This window comes from Perca flavescens, chromosome 4 (genome assembly GCF_004354835.1).
Source record: "Perca flavescens isolate YP-PL-M2 chromosome 4, PFLA_1.0, whole genome shotgun sequence".
NCBI classification, from domain to species: domain Eukaryota; kingdom Metazoa; phylum Chordata; class Actinopteri; order Perciformes; family Percidae; genus Perca; species Perca flavescens.
Window position 1 is genome coordinate 38784466 of NC_041334.1, and position 16235 is coordinate 38800700.

The 16235-nt window shown below is 37.8% G+C and overlaps 2 protein-coding genes across 2 annotated transcripts; both read right to left on the reverse strand.

The window, feature by feature from the left end:
• Positions 1–5105: 5105 nt before the first annotated feature.
• Positions 5106–6608, reverse strand: LOC114554834 (salivary glue protein Sgs-3-like). The gene is made up of 2 exons (XM_028576888.1): positions 6096–6608; positions 5106–5960 (listed from the first exon to the last, which is right to left on the reverse strand). Exons 1-2 carry the CDS (start codon positions 6444–6446, stop codon positions 5160–5162), a joined length of 1152 nt encoding a protein of 383 aa, XP_028432689.1. The 5' UTR covers positions 6447–6608; the 3' UTR covers positions 5106–5159.
• On the reverse strand, positions 6517–12295 carry LOC114553757 (calcium-binding tyrosine phosphorylation-regulated protein-like). Its single transcript, XM_028575096.1, has 3 exons — positions 12051–12295; positions 6628–6757; positions 6517–6532 (listed from the first exon to the last, which is right to left on the reverse strand). Exons 1-3 carry the CDS (start codon positions 12247–12249, stop codon positions 6517–6519), a joined length of 345 nt encoding a protein of 114 aa, XP_028430897.1. The 5' UTR covers positions 12250–12295.
• Positions 12296–16235: the final 3940 nt, after the last annotated feature.

Sequence of the window (16235 nt, forward strand, 5' to 3'; positions counted from 1 at the left end):
ACTTAGCATGATTATATTTCTTAAGGCACATTAGCACTCATAAACCAAAATCAAAGGCAGTATTATAGTCTCAAGAGCAGAAATATATTTTAGCTGTTTTTGGGTTGACTCATGTCAAAAGCAGAAGCACAGTCTCCACTGTTCTTGAGCTGATACATTTCAAAAGCAGAAGTATAGTTTTAGCTGTCTTTTGGATTAATACAAATACATTTCAAAAAGCAGGAATATAATTTGTAATTGTTTTTTGGATTTTCACATACTCTCGTTCAACAGTACACAATATTTTACCACCGACTACAGGAACATTGTCACGATTTGTGTAGTACTGGAAGCCAGAAGCAGACCAGGACAAGGTAAGTTGGAATAACAAGGCGAGTATTTATTTGGAATATGAATATCGAAGCGGGTAAGTCCAGATGGTTGGCAGTGGGTGAAGCAGGGAGGCTGGAGGCTTTGAGCCGATCTGAGAATGCAACTGTGAAGTTGACAGCCAGGCAGGTGTGAATGACAATCCAGGTGATTTAACTGCAGACAGAAGAACAGGTGGCAGATTAACGACAAAACAGCAAAAAAAAAAAAAAAAACTTGAAGCTTGATACGAGAGCTAAACATACTGGTAACGCTAACGATCCGGCAGGGAATGGATGTCTGGTCACAGCTTATATGGTGCAGAGGTGATAATCAGGACCGGGTGTGCAGATTGCAGACAACTGCAGGTGTGCGTAGTTGGAGAATAAGCAGGGATGTGTTCAGGAAAACTCAGGACAAACAGACTTCAGGTTAGAGCAAAAGCAAAACAGGCTCAGGATGTTGAAGTCCTGACAAACATACTGAAACGTACCTGCATTTACGATGGAAGACAACATTGTGTGAATGCTCATCTCATAGGACAACAGCTAGCATGCTCTGTCTGGAAAGACGGCACATGTAGGTGGTAGTTACAATGCAGAAAATATTTTTTGAGTGGTAAAACATGAATAACACGGCTGGTAACTAATTACAACCATTGCCAAATTAAACTTCAGGCAACACTGATTCTTGAAACTTTGGCAAAAACATGTCTGACTAAGAAAAGTGCCAATTCTGTTGGAAATTAATAACATTTTCATGAATTAACAGAATCAAGGTTATAATCAGGGGGTCATTTGCACATATGTAAGGTTCTTTTATAGGTTTATTTTTAATTTTCAGTTGTCCTCTGATAGAAGATAATCATTTGAACTTGATTAAAAAAACTGAAAGTAATAATTGAATTGAAAAATAGGCTATCTTTACCACATGAAATAGTACATTCTTATAAGTTTTAAAAACTACAAACAGTGAGTTTTTAACAATATTTACTATTATTTTGTGGTTGCTCAAAATGTGTCCCACATATTCATCACCACCGTCAGATATTTATAAAAAGCAATAAAGTCAGGCAACTACAAGGTCAACTACATTCCTGAGGACCCCATTTTCAAACCTTCAGCTCTACTGCATGCTTCAAGATCACTCAAGCTCCCTTAAGTTTGCTATTTTCTCTTAAACTTGTTCATATTTTTGGACACTGCTACTGTCGCGACCATAACACGTCAACACCGTCTCTTTTGTATAAAAAATATTAGATTAGATTATGACATAAATGTATACTTTTAAAGAAGTGATCTGAAGTAGCTAGCAATAGAGGGGAAACAAGATGGCTAATGTGAACAACTCATGCATATCATGTGAAAAATATCGGTTTAATTTATAAAATTAGACATGCTTTAGCAACTCCTCCACTATGTGATTTTATAAATTTTAGATCCAGTGAGGTTAGGTTAACTAGAGGGGCAGTGAGGGAAGACTGCATCATCCCACGGAGAAAAACAGCTTTTGGTCAGGCTGTCTTCTCCGTAAGAGCAGTTCAGCAATGAAACACCGTGCCGGCAACTATTAGAGAGTCTTTCTTTTCGTTCAAAAAGAATGCAAAAAAATGGCTGGTAGAGAGCCAAACTTGTGGGCACTAATGTTATCTGTGTGCATTTAAACGTTATATAAGTATTTTACTGGAATTGTATTTATTAACCATAATGTGTTGTATGTAATTTTATCATGTGATTTTATACCTGTCATTATTTTAAAGGCTGCCTGTTTTACATCTGGCTGGGGGACTACCGATGAAAATTTAACACTTTTGAGCTAACTCGGGAACATTTACATTGTTTCAATGTTGATTAATGCTCACTGTCCCCTTTCAAAATAAAGAAATTGAAATTGAAAGAGTAGGTTTTTGTCACCACCGTCAGACGTCACCACCGTCAGGTTTTCGTGGATATTCCCATGGCTGTGGTTCAACCTCGAGGTTGAGGCCAAACCACAGCCACGAGCCCGTATTTATTGTGATCAACAATTATATTCTAGCCTCCGTTAAGGACTATTTGGAGGTTTTTGTCACCACCGTCAGACTGTACGTCACAGAAAACCTGACAGTTGTGACAAAAACCTACTCTTTCACATGATATGCATGCTCAGGATTGTTATTTGTTTTAACCCAATAGTTAAATGAAGTTTTTAAGCGAGAAGCCATATTGTGTGGTATATATTTGGGAATTGTATGTTGTTATGAGGCCACGGTCACCAGATTAGTGTCACCACCATCAGAGGGAGTTTTATTCGTTTTAAATGAATATGCTTACAATATGTTTCTTCAGTGCTGTTGACTTATTAAAGTAATAGTCCCTTTTAATAAAAATATATGTTTGTTAAATAAAAAAACATTTTTTTTCTTCTATTTAGGCTTAAAGTCAACGTATGATGTTAGATCTTTTAAAGGAGTCCACGTGAAACAGTATAAAAAAAGCAACAAAAGTGAATATTCAACATTTAACAGCATATATGTGTACTAAGAATGCCAGATAATGATTTAAAAACCCTAAATACGTATTAGACCAAATAAATAAAAAATAGTTAGCTTTTTATTGTGTCTGACGGTGTTGACAAAAACAAAGTAATAATTGTAAAAATGTCTATTTTATGAAAGAAATACAAAATAATTCCAAAATAATATCTATAATGTCTATAATGATATACCTTCAGATGTTGTAATTTAACCAACTTTTTATTTTCAAAATTAAAACCTGTTTTTGACAAAGTTTCAAGAATCAGTGGCCAATTACTATATCTAACCAAACATACTGGGTTCAACCTTTTAGATGCTTTTCAAGTAGTTAACGCTATATTGTCCACAAGCATTCACAGACAACTTACCTCGTTGGAAATCCTCCGTTGCCTCGAGGAATTTCCCATAATGCTGCGCTACAATTACTCAAAGCAGGTATGGCTTTTAACAGTAGATGGCGTAGTTGTGCCAATTTAATAGAATTCAACCTGAACCCATTCAACTATATTACACTCGCACCGCGTTTCGGTACCCAACCCTAGTGGGGTAATTTACCAGATACACCTTTGGTTCCATTAGCGCCCGCACTAAGCCATTCGGCTGATAGCGCTAACTCGCCCAATGTTAGACCAAGGGTTTGGCTCGAGGTCATGGTGCAAAGGACCCTAGGGTGAAATTACTCCGAACCCTCCCTTTGAATACTGTTTTTTAATAAACATACAGTACAGGCCAAAAGTCTGGACACACTTTCTCATTCAATGCATTTCCTTTTTATTTTCATGACTATTTACATTGTAGATTCTCACCTTAGGTGTCTGTACAAAACTATGAATGAACACATATGGAATTATGTACTTAACAAAAAAGTGTGAAATAACTGAAAACATGTCTTATATTTTAGATTCTTCAAAGTAGCCACCCTTTGCTTTTCTATTAATAATAAGGGAAATAATTCCACTAATGAACCCTGACAAAGCACACCTGTGAAGGTAAAACCATTTCAGGTGACTACCTCATGAAGCTCATTGAGAGAACACCAAGGGTTTGCAGAGTTATCACAATTAACTATTAATTAACTTTTTTGTTAAGTACATAATTCCATATGTGTTCATTCATACTTTTGATGCCTTCAGTGAGAATCTACAATGTAAATAGTCATGAAAATAAAAAGGAAACACATTGAATGAGAAAGTGTGTCCAAACGTTTGGCCTGTACTGTATCTTGAAAAAAAGAAAGAACTGGAGAGTATTTCTTCATTGAAAGAATAGGAAAGAATAGCACTAAAGGCTTTTCTCGATGGAAAAGATGTTTGCGCTCTTCTCCCGACTGGCTTTTAGACACATGGTTTATCCAATCACCTGCCAGGTATTTTTTGAAACAGTTTCCAATGATGGCTCCTCAGATGGTTCAACAAACCTGCTTTAAGGACAATTCCGGGGAAAAAATAAACCTAGGGGTTAACAAAAGATGTGTACCCACTCGATCGCTCTGTTTTCATGCTAATCGAGTGTGTTTGTAGCTTGAAACAAGCTAGCGCAGACCACTGATTAGCTTCCAACGCTAGCATTCAGGGCACAGGGAAAGTAAAAAACAAATTGCTATTTATAACACTAAAAAGGCTCAAAATATCACAACACTTCAAAGCATTGAGAACATTATTAAAAAGATAGTTTAGACTTTAGAAAGGCAGTAGCTCCCAAAACGGCGGCCGCCTGTATGCGATAACGCTACTGTCTTTATAATCTATCTTTTTAGTCTGTACACTTAAAAAGTTCTCAATGCTTCAGTTAACATGTAGGGACCCTCATTATGCTACCGTTGAAGTGTGGTGATATTTTGAGCCTTTTTTTAGTGGTATAGAAATAGCAATTTATTTTTACTTTCCCTGTGCCCCGAATACTAGCGTTGGAAGCTAATCAGCGGTCCGCGCTAGCTTCTTTCAAGCTACAAACACATTCGATTAGCATGAAAACATGTCCCAGAGAACGACAGAGTGCGTGTTGTTAACCCCTAGGTTGATTTTGCGCTGGAATTGTCCTTTAAGGCCGTTTTACGTAGGCTACGGTGAAAGCTCTGCGTGGAGCCTCCACAAAACCTTAAAACGGGCTTTAAGTGTCAGGTTAGGAAGCCGGAGGACCAAAGGAAAACCCACGGTGACACAGGGAGTACATGCAAACAGTTTTATTTTTATTTTTTTTATCAGTTTCATACAGGGAGTACGACTGTATTTATTAAGGGACACTAGTTTGGCATTATCATTGTATCCTGTAGTGATGTTGTGTGCTTCCTGAATGATCACTGAAGCCCAGAGTTGTATTGTGGCAGCATACGCCTATACCTTATGATGTGGAGGGTATGTGCTAAATGTGGGCAAGTGACAGCAGAATATTTAACTTGACTCAAGTCGTTTGCACCCTCTGCCACACAACCTTGCCTATAGCCCATACCCTGGCCACCCCCAACGGGCCTTGCAATGGCCTTCTCGGACAAAAGAACCCTTGGTGCTCCGGCCTTCTCTGGTGCACTATTTACGATAGCCTGTCCTCTGGTCTTCTCTGGTCTGTTTAGGTCTTTTGTCCTGGTCCACTCTGGTAAATAGATCTTAGGTGTAGTGGGCCGTTTCCTGGTGCTCTCTGGTACAGACACCTTAGGTGTAGTGGGCCGATTCCTGGTGCTCTCTGGTACAGACACCTTAGCTGTAGTGGGCTGATTCCTGGTGCTTTCTGGTACAGACACCTTAGGTGTAGTCGGCCGATTCCTGGTGCTCTCTGGTACAGACGCCTTAGCTGTAGTGGGCCGATTCCTGGTTCTTTCTGGTACAGACACCTTAGGTGTAGTGGGCCGTTTCCGGTTGCTCTCTGGTACAGACACCTTAGCTGTAGTGGGCCGATTCCTGGTGCTTTCTGGTACAGACACCTTAGATGTAGTGGGCCGATTCCGGTTGCTCTCTGGTACAGACACCTTAGGTGTAGTGGGACATTTCCGGTTGCTCTCTGGTACAGACACCTTAGGTGTAGTGGGCCGATTCCGGTTGCTCTCTGGTACAGATACCTTAGTTGTTGTGGGACATTTATGGTTGCTCTCTGGTACAGACACCTTAGGTGTAGTCGGCCGATTCCTGGTGCTCTCTGGTACAGACGCCTTAGGTGTAGTCGGCCGATTCCTGGTGCTCTCTGGTACAGACGCCTTAGGTGTAGTCGGCCGATTCCTGGTGCTCTCTGGTACAGACACCTTAGGTGTAGTCGGCCGATTCCTGGTGCTCTCTGGTACAGACACCTTAGGTGTAGTCGGCCGATTCCTGGTGCTCTCTGGTCTTGGTACCTTAGGTTCAGTAGTGCCCTCTGGCATGGGAATGCTGGATGTGGATGGTCCTGCTCTTGATCTCAGTTGCCCCATAGTTTTGTGTTCTAGAGGCCTGGTGCTGGTCCTTTCTGGGACCACTTCCCTGTTCACTTCAGCCATGTCAATTTTTCCATTACTTACTGAGGACACTCTACGTGTCTTCGCGTTTTTAGGTGGCGTCAGTCTTGGATGACTGGAATATGAAGAGGGCTTACGGTTCGCTTCTGATGTTTTATCCATTGTTCTCCCACTCTCCTTGTGACTGGAAATGCAAGACACCTTATGTGTCTTTACTTTGAGCGGAGTTGGCTTAATAGGGGTAGCAGCTTTCGGTTGGGTTACAACAGGGACACCATTTCTGTCTGGTGCCTCGATTTCCTTCCCCACACTTTCTTCATTGCAAGACCCATAATCAGAATACAGTGCCTTTAAAAACTCCTCTATCTCTGTCGGAGATGGACATTTTGCTGGTGGCGTAGACGTCTCTGTGGTGGCGACTGGAAACTGCTCTCTTACTGCGGTCCCAGTCATATTTCTCAAGAACTTTTCCTCTGGAAAGGCATTTACAAAAAATATGTATAAGAAACAGAAAACTTTCAAAAAACATGCATGAGTCATAAATAAAATACACATCTCTTTATGATCTATTCTTCTTTGCCTCAACTTGTAATTCTAGTACTCAAGTCAACCAATTCTTAGCCAAAGTAGCTCTATAATGTTTAAGATCATTAGAGTTTTCTACCAGATTCAGCATCAGTTAAACTACACAAATAATATAGTGGTATTAATGGTATCCAATAAATCAAAAGTATGGATTGAAAAAGAAAAGCGTAATATACATGCTCAAATAAATAACTGTGGCGGACGCAAGATAAAGACTTTGCGCTCGCCAGATAATACTGGCATCTCTCTTCTACAAAGAAGACACTAATGTAGACTCACGGTATTCAGAACACTAGAAATAAATATTTTATTTTAGGGGCAATATATCCATATATGTCATTCTGTCTCCAACTCTCTCAACTCTAACCAACCTCCAGTTTTCAGAGCCAATCGTTTAGGAGAAATCAACGTGAGTTTCCAAAGGGGAGGGGAGGGTCTTCGACCACCACAGCAGGCAGAAGAAATACTTAACATACATAGAAATTTGTTTGTTTTTCAGGTGTATTAGTCTATAGGTCTTGTATTAGTCTATATGTCCTGTATTAGTCTATAGGTTCTGTATTAGTCTATAGGTCCTGTATCAGTCTATAGGTCCTGTATTAGTCTATAGGTCTTGTATTAGTCTATAGGTCTTGTATTAGTCTATAGGTCCTGTATTAGTCTATAGGTCCTGTATTAGTCGATAGGTCCTGTATTAGTCTATAGGTCCTGTATCAGTCTATAGGTCTTGTATCAGTCTATAGGTCCTGTATTAGTCTATAGGTCATGTATTAGTCGATAGGTCCTGTATTAGTCGATAGGTCCTGTATTACTCTATAGGTCCTGTATTAGTCTATAGGTCTTGTATTAGTCTATAGTTTCTGTATTAGTCTATAGGTCCTGTATCAGTCTATAGGTCCTGTATTAGTCTATAGGTCTTGTATTAGTCTATAGGTCCTGTATTAGTCTATAGGTCTTGTATTAGTCGATAGGTCTTGTATTAGTCTATAGGTCCTGTATTAGTCTATAGGTCCTGTATTAGTCGATAGGTCCTGTATTAGTCTATAGGTCCTGTATCAGTCTATAGGTCTTGTATCAGTCTATAGGTCCTGTATTAGTCTATAGGTCCTGTATTAGTCGATAGGTCCTGTATTAGTCAATAGGTCCTGTATTACTCTATAGGTCCTGTATTAGTCTATGGGTCTTGTATTTGTCTATAGGTTCTGTATTAGTCTATAGGTCCTGTATCAGTCTATAGGTCCTGTATTAGTCTATAGGTCTTGTATTAGTCTATAGGTCCTGTATTAGTCTATAGGTCCTGTATTAGTCTATAGGTCTTGTATTAGTCTATAGGTCCTGTATTAGTCGATAGGTCCTGTATTAGTCTATAGGTCCTGTATCAGTCTATAGGTCTTGTATCAGTCTATAGGTTCTGTATTAGTCTATAGGTCCTGTATCAGTCTATAGGTCCTGTATTAGTCTATAGGTCTTGTATTAGTCTATAGGTCTTGTATTAGTCTATAGGTCCTGTATTAGTCTATAGGTCCTGTATCAGTCTATAGGTCCTGTATCAGTCTATAGGTCTTGTATCAGTCTATAGGTCCTGTATTAGTTTATAGGTCCTGTATTAGTCTATAGGTCCTGTATTAGTCGATAGGTCCTGTATTAGTCTATAGGGTCTTATTAGTCTATAGGTCTTATATTAGTCTGTAGGTCTTGTATTAGTCTATAGGTCCTGTATTAGTCTATAGGTCCTGTAGGTCTTGTCTTTGTCTATAGGTCCTGTATTAGTCTATAGGTTTTTTATCAGTCTATAGGTCTTGTATTAGTCTATATGTCCTGTATTAGTCTATAGGTCTTCTATTGGTCTATCGGTCCTGTATTAGTCTATATGTCTTGTATTAGTCTATAGGTCTTGTATTAGTCTGTAGGTCTTGTATTAGTCTATAGGTCTTGTATTAGTCTATAGGTCCTGTATTAGTCTATAGGTCCTGTATTAGTCAATAGGTCCTGTATTAGTCTATAGGTCCTGTATCAGTCTATAGGTCTTGTATCAGTCTATAGGTCCTGTATTAGTCTATAGGTCCTGTATTAGTCGATAGGTCCTGTATTAGTCGATAGGTCCTGTATTACTCTATAGGTCCTGTATTAGTCTATAGGTCTTGTATTAGTCTATAGGTTCTGTATTAGTCTATAGGTCCTGTATCAGTCTATATGTCCTGTATTAGTCTATAGGTCTTGTATTAGTCTATAGGTCCTGTATTAGTCTATAGGTCCTGTATTAGTCGATAGGTCCTGTATTAGTCTATATGTCCTGTATCAGTCTATAGGTCTTGTATCAGTCTATAGGTTCTGTATTAGTCTATAGGTCCTGTATCAGTCTATAGGTCCTGTATTAGTCTATAGGTCTTGTATTAGTCTATAGGTCTTGTATTAGTCTATAGGTCCTGTATCAGTCTATAGGTCCTGTATCAGTCTATAGGTCTTGTATCAGTCTATAGGTCCTGTATTAGTTTATAGGTCCTGTATTAGTCTATAGGTCCTGTATTAGTCGATAGGTCCTGTATTAGTCTATAGGTCTTGTATTAGTCTATAGGTCTTATATTAGTCTGTAGGTCTTGTATTAGTCTATAGGTCCTGTATTAGTCTATAGGTCCTGTAGGTCTTGTCTTTGTCTATAGGTCCTGTATTAGTCTATAGGGTTTTTATCAGTCTATAGGTCTTGTATTAGTCTATATGTCCTGTATTAGTCTATAGGTCTTCTATTGGTCTATCGGTCCTGTATTAGTCTATATGTCTTGTATTAGTCTATAGGTCTTGTATTAGTCTGTAGGTCTTGTATTAGTCTATAGGTCCTGTATTAGTCTATAGGTCTTGTATTAGTCTATAGGTCTTGTATTAGTTTTTAGGTCCTGTATTAGTCTATATGTCTTGTATTAGTCTATAGGTCTTGTATCAGTCTATAGGTCTTGTATTATTCTATAGGTCCTGTATTAGTCTATAGGTTCTGTATTAGTCTATAGGACTTGTATTAGTCTATAGGTCCTGTATTAGTCTATATGTCTTGTATTAGTGTACTGTAATGTAATGTACTGTAATGTACTGTAATGTAATGTATTGTACTGTAATGTAATGTAATGACATGTACTGTAATGTAATATAATGTAATGTAATAATGTACTGTAATGTACTGTAATGTACTATAATGTAATGTAATGTAATGACATGTACTGTAATGTACTGTAATGTAATAATGTACTGTAATGTAATGTCATGTAATGTACTGTACTGTACTGTAATGTACTGTAATGTAATGACATGTACTGTAATGTAATGACATGTACTGTAATGTACTGTAATGTAAAATAATGTAATGTAATGTACTGTACTGTAATATAATGACATGTACTGTAATGTAATATAATGTAATGTAATATAATGTAATAATGTACTGTAATGTACTGTAATGTACTATAATGTAATGTAATGTAATGTAATGACATGTACTGTAATGTAATATAATGTAATATAATGTACTGTAATGTAACGTAATGAACTGTAATGTACTGTAATGTAATGACATGTACTGTAATGTACTGTAATGTAATGTAATGTACTGTAATGTACTGTAATGTAATGACATGTACTGTAATGTACTGTAATGTAATATAATGTAATGTCATGTACTGTAATGTACTGTAATGTACTGTAATGTAATGACATGTACTGTAATGTACTGTAATGTAATATAATGTAATGTAATGTACTGTAATGTAATGCAATGTACTGTACTGTAATGTAATGTACTGTACTGTAATGTAATGACATGTACTGTAATGTAATATAATGTAATGTAATGTAATGTAATGTAATGACATGTACTGTAATGTACTGTAATGTAATGTAATGAACTGTAATGTACTGTAATGTAATGACATGTACTGTAATGTACTGTAATGTAATATAATGTAATGTAATGAACTGTAATGTACTGTAATGTAATGACATGTACTGTAATGTACTGTAATGTAATATAATGTAATGTAATGAACTGTAATGTACTGTAATGTAATGACATGTACTGTAATGTACTGTAATGTAATATAATGTAATGTAATGAACTGTAATGTACTGTAATGTAATGACATGTAATGTAATGTACTGTAATGTAATGTACTGTACTGTAATGTAATGTAATGTACTGTACTGTAATGTAATGTAATGACATGTACTGTAATGTAATATAAAGTAATGTAATGTAATAATGTACTGTAATGTACTATAATTTAATGTAATGTAATGACATGTACTGTAATGTACTGTAATGTAATGTAATGTAATGTACTGTAATGTACTGTAAGGTAATAATGTACTGTACTGTACTGTAATGTACTGTACTGTAATGTACTGTAATGTAATGTACTGTAATGTACTGTAATGTAATGAAATGTACTGTAATGTACTGTAATGTAATATAATGTAATGTACTGTAATGTCATGTAATGTACTGTACTGTAATAATGTACTGTAATGTACTGTAATGTACTATAATGTAATGTAATGTAATGACATGTACTGTAATGTAATATAATGTAATGTAATGTAATGACATGTACTGTAATGTACTGTAATGTAATGTACGGTAATGTACTGTAATGTAATAATGTACTGTAATGTACTATAATGCAATGTAATGTAATGACATGTACTGTAATGTAATATAATGTAATGACATGTACTGTAATGTAATGTAATGTAATGTACTGTAATGTACTGTAATATAATAATGTACTGTAATGTACTGTAATGTAATGTACTGTAATGTAATATGCTTAATGTAATATGCTGTAATGTACTGTAATGTAATGTACTGTAATGACATGTACTGTAATGTACTGTAATGTAATATAATGTAATGTACTGTAATGTAATGTACTGTACTGTAATGTAATGACATGTACTGTAATGTTATATAATGTGATGTAATGTAATGTACTGTAATGTAATGTACTATAATGTAATGTAATGACATGTACTGTAATGTTATATAATGTGATGTAATGTAATGTACTGTAATGTAATAATGTACTGTAATGTACTGTAATGTACTATAATGTACTGTAATGTAATATAATGTAATGTAATGTAATGTACTGTAATGTAATAATGTACTGTAATGACATGTACTGTAATGTAACTTACCCCACAGGTCTTGGTACTGGAAGGAGACCTCCTTGTCACCAGCTTCATAGTCAGCGTTGGAGCCCCTGAAGTCGATCACCTCTAACAGATACTCAACCAGGAAGTTTGGGATGTCAGCTGGCTTTGACAGAAGCGTCGCTCTGGAAATACACTCCACCAAGCTCCTCAGTCCGTACGGACACACACTCTGGACACTCATCTTCTACTCGTCTAGCACTTCTTCAGCAGCGCTCTCTCCAAGGAAATGTGAATACAATGTGTGTGTGTGTGTGTGTGTGTGTGTGATCTACAGAAATGTGTTCTGGTAGAATGTCTTTATGATGTCACAGAGCATTCAGAATCAGAATCAGAACCAGAATCAGAATCAGAATCAATAACTTGACATCTGAAGCGTTTAAAGACTCTACGTACAATACGTACGCGGCAACAAAGGGGGGGTAAGCGAGCATCCGGAAAGTGTAGCTCCCATGGGGAGATTCTAGGCTAACAAGCCACGCCTCCCGTTAGCATCCCATTGACTCCCATTCATTTTAGCATCACTTTGACAGAGAATAACTTTACATCTGAAGCGTTTAAAGACTCTATTTGTCTGTTGTTTATTTCTAAAGAAACACGACAATGTATAAAAGGCTCCATTACCTTGTAGCTCACGTTATGGCTCCGTAGCAGACGCTTTTATAACAATAGGCTAACGATTGGGTCATAACCACGAGACTTACTGTCACACAGTAGAGGAATTACCGTATAGTACAGGAGAAGCTCACAGGCAGTTTGGACTTCCATTAGCTGTTTAGGTTTAATTACTAATGTTAACCCCTTGACGCCTGAATTTATTCACAATTATATAAACAAAATATTATGTGTGTTTCTGGCTCCAAGCTGATGCTAAATTAAGTTGAGATTGTTAATTTGTCTATAGCATATGGAATAGATATAAATTTAGGTATGATGCAAATTAGCGACAACAGGCATTATGGTAAAATTCTTTACAAAATGGTAAAATTAATAAAACACATAGTAGATTTCATTCATGTCACAAAGTTGTTAGAACTTCTACTGTAATTGACAAATACATGGATCTTGACAACGGCATGAAAGAAAACACTCTCCTACTCCCTAACATTGACAGTAGTTTCTTTAGGGTTAGGGGTAGGGTTAGGGGTAGGGTTAGGGGTAGGGTTAGGTGTAGGGGCAGGGTTAGGGGTAGGGGTAGGGTTAGGTTTAATTTCGCTTCCGTGAACCGGATATATCTCCCACTCCGACCGGTCCTACGAGAAACCAGTGCATGCAAAAGGTTCCTAGGTATGTATCGCATGTAAACAAACCGGCATTGGGGGGAATACACCCACGCTATCTCGCCTGCAGTCGGAATGGAAGGGGTTTGATTCAAATTAGCGAAAGTCGGCGTTAAGGGGTTAAGTAGCATGTTAGTGATCAGTAATTAGCCTGTGTCTATGTTATCTCCTTACATATACCTACACTCTCCGTCTCTGTGAGATTGGGAATGATTGAGATTTCTCTCTCACAGCTACCAGAAGACTTCACACTTTCAGACACGTTGCTCACGTCACATCTACGTCTTCAAGCTCAGTTGGAGGCTGCTCAGTAACACTCAGCCAGCACCGGGAAAGAGACTTCTGATATCCTTCACTGGTCTCAGACCAGAGACACGGGGTCTGTTGGTCCATTATATATACACTGTCTATGATGCACGCCCACTTTTAGGGTAAAACAATCCAGCGTTCCCCATAGACGACGACAGCATAACGACAGAGGAAATTTAAATCGCTCCAAACTTTTACTTTAAACAAACCATTTTGAATTCATAACCATGCCGAAAAGTCGCTGAGTAGTTTGTTGCACCAAGAATACATCCCAAAAAAAAACCTGGGTCTTCCATTTGTCCTCTTGCCATGTCCTAAAATAAATCCTGATAGATGGGCTTTGGCTCCAGGCTATAGACCGGACCGGCTCCAGGCTATAGACCGGACCGGCTCCAGGCTATAGACCGGACCGGTGGCGATCAACCTTAGTTTATTAAGGTATCGTTAGTGCTCAGGTTCAGGCGAGGTCACAATATAAACATTACACACATTTTTAGTAACATTTAGGATTCTATTCACCCAGTTATTGACATATTACACACATATATTTCACAGTTTGATACATGAAAATTACGTTTTGATTAACGTTAGGCTACTGCTCTGCTTTCTGCTCCAGACTCGGCTTAAAGTCATTGTTGTCATAGCAACCGAGTGTCTTTAGCCAATTTCAGCTGCACAAGCTCCAAAATAACTAATCAGGCGGTATGTAGCGACATGCCCATAGGTAGTGTATGCGGTACTTCCGGTTCGTAACTCCGCAAAATGACTCGTAGATCGACTTCGGTGGACAAAAAGAACGCACCATAAGCCTGATTGGTCTGTGTGTCTCCGCGGGCAGGTCTTACACACATACTAAAGTTTGACTTACACATTTTGGGCAAAAGATCATTGTTCAAGATGTCAAAATATTTGCAAAAAATAACTAAATTCTCTATGAGACCAAAGGGGGCACAGCCTTGAGTTTTAGTACCCATAGTACCCGTAGGTGCCGGTTGTGCGTATCGGTCAGGTTTGCCCAAACAAACAAGGAATTTGACTCCGGTTAATTTTTGCTTTCTAAGTACAACTCTCACTTAACATATAAGAATAAAAAAAAAAAAAAACAGAAGGACAGTGATAAATATATTTAAAATTGTATTTAATTTTTATTTTATACTGTTAAGTATACAGTATAACAATAATTTAGAACTTAACAAAAATATACAATAACGTTTGAAGAAGAGAGGGAAGGAATAGTGCAATATCAGTATAGTCTGAGATTTAAGATTTGAATATAAATACAGTGCAAGGCAGTTCATTGTGCAATAGTCAAATATTACTAATTATGTAATCGTAAGAATGAAAATATACATGAGGTAGATTAGCAGAACAGTGTTGAATTGACTGAACAAAAAGTTATATTTGCAATATTTGTATTTTCTATTGCTTACATTAGATATTTACACAGCTAAAAGCCACATTTAGCAGGACGGAAACTAGTTAACTCCGGCGTTTGCGTACGTTAGTTGATGTTTGCTCAGCTGTGGCTCCAAATCTCGCAAGAGTTTGTTCCTGAGACAGAAACAGGGTCTCTAACAAAGTTAAATTTTCTCCTGATGTGTCCGTCTGAAAAAAAATGCCATTTTGGTGATATGTGGCTTGTGAAAATTGGGTCCAATATTTACTTTGGTGACTGCATGGGGTGAAAGAATTGGTCATAATCTCTGTTTACGTTCAATCAATACAGTCAGGACCCAGAGGTCAAGCTGGTGCAAACAGCAATAAATATGTGGATTACATATGGATTACAGTGCTTTACTTTTCATAGCTATATGTACAAATGGTTCAGAACAGCCTACACGCGCACACACACACACACACATAGTGCATCTCACTATCTTTGTGGGGACCCGTCATTGACATAATGCATTCCCTAGCCCCTAACCTTAACCATCACAACTAAATGCCTAACCTTAACCCTTACCCTAACCTTAACCATCACAACTAAATGCCTAACCTTAACCCTTACCCTCACTCTAACCTAATTCTAACCCTAAAACCAAGTCTTAACCCTCAAACAGCCCTTTAAACACATATACATACACACACGATAATTAGCAGAAAATAGCAGAGGTAAGAGTTGATGTCAGAAGCTTGTATATAATTAACAACAGGGTATTGCTACTGTATGTGCCTTTTGTGTACATTTTGTCATTGTTACACATGTAAACGCTACCCACCATCACATGTAGCTCGCAGGCTGCCAGGAGAGCACTGAGGCCGACTCATTCAGCCATACGAGATGTTCCCCACAGCGAAACAGATGGGGGGGTTTCCCCTTTGTATTGAACGAGAGATGGAGAGCTGCAGAATAGCTCTTCTCTCAGCAGGAGGATAAGTAGACCTCCTCCTGCCTCTCAGCCACAGATACTTTCAGTAACAGTGGCTGTCTTCTGCAGCTCTGGTATGATGTGTAGGTTACTCTTTGAACAGTCGTGTATTCCTCTTCTGTATTCACTACTGCCATTCAAAAACAGCCTGTCTAATGGTACGTGGCCACCAAGGGGGGGGGGTAAGCTTCGCTTCAGAACCCGTAGCTCCT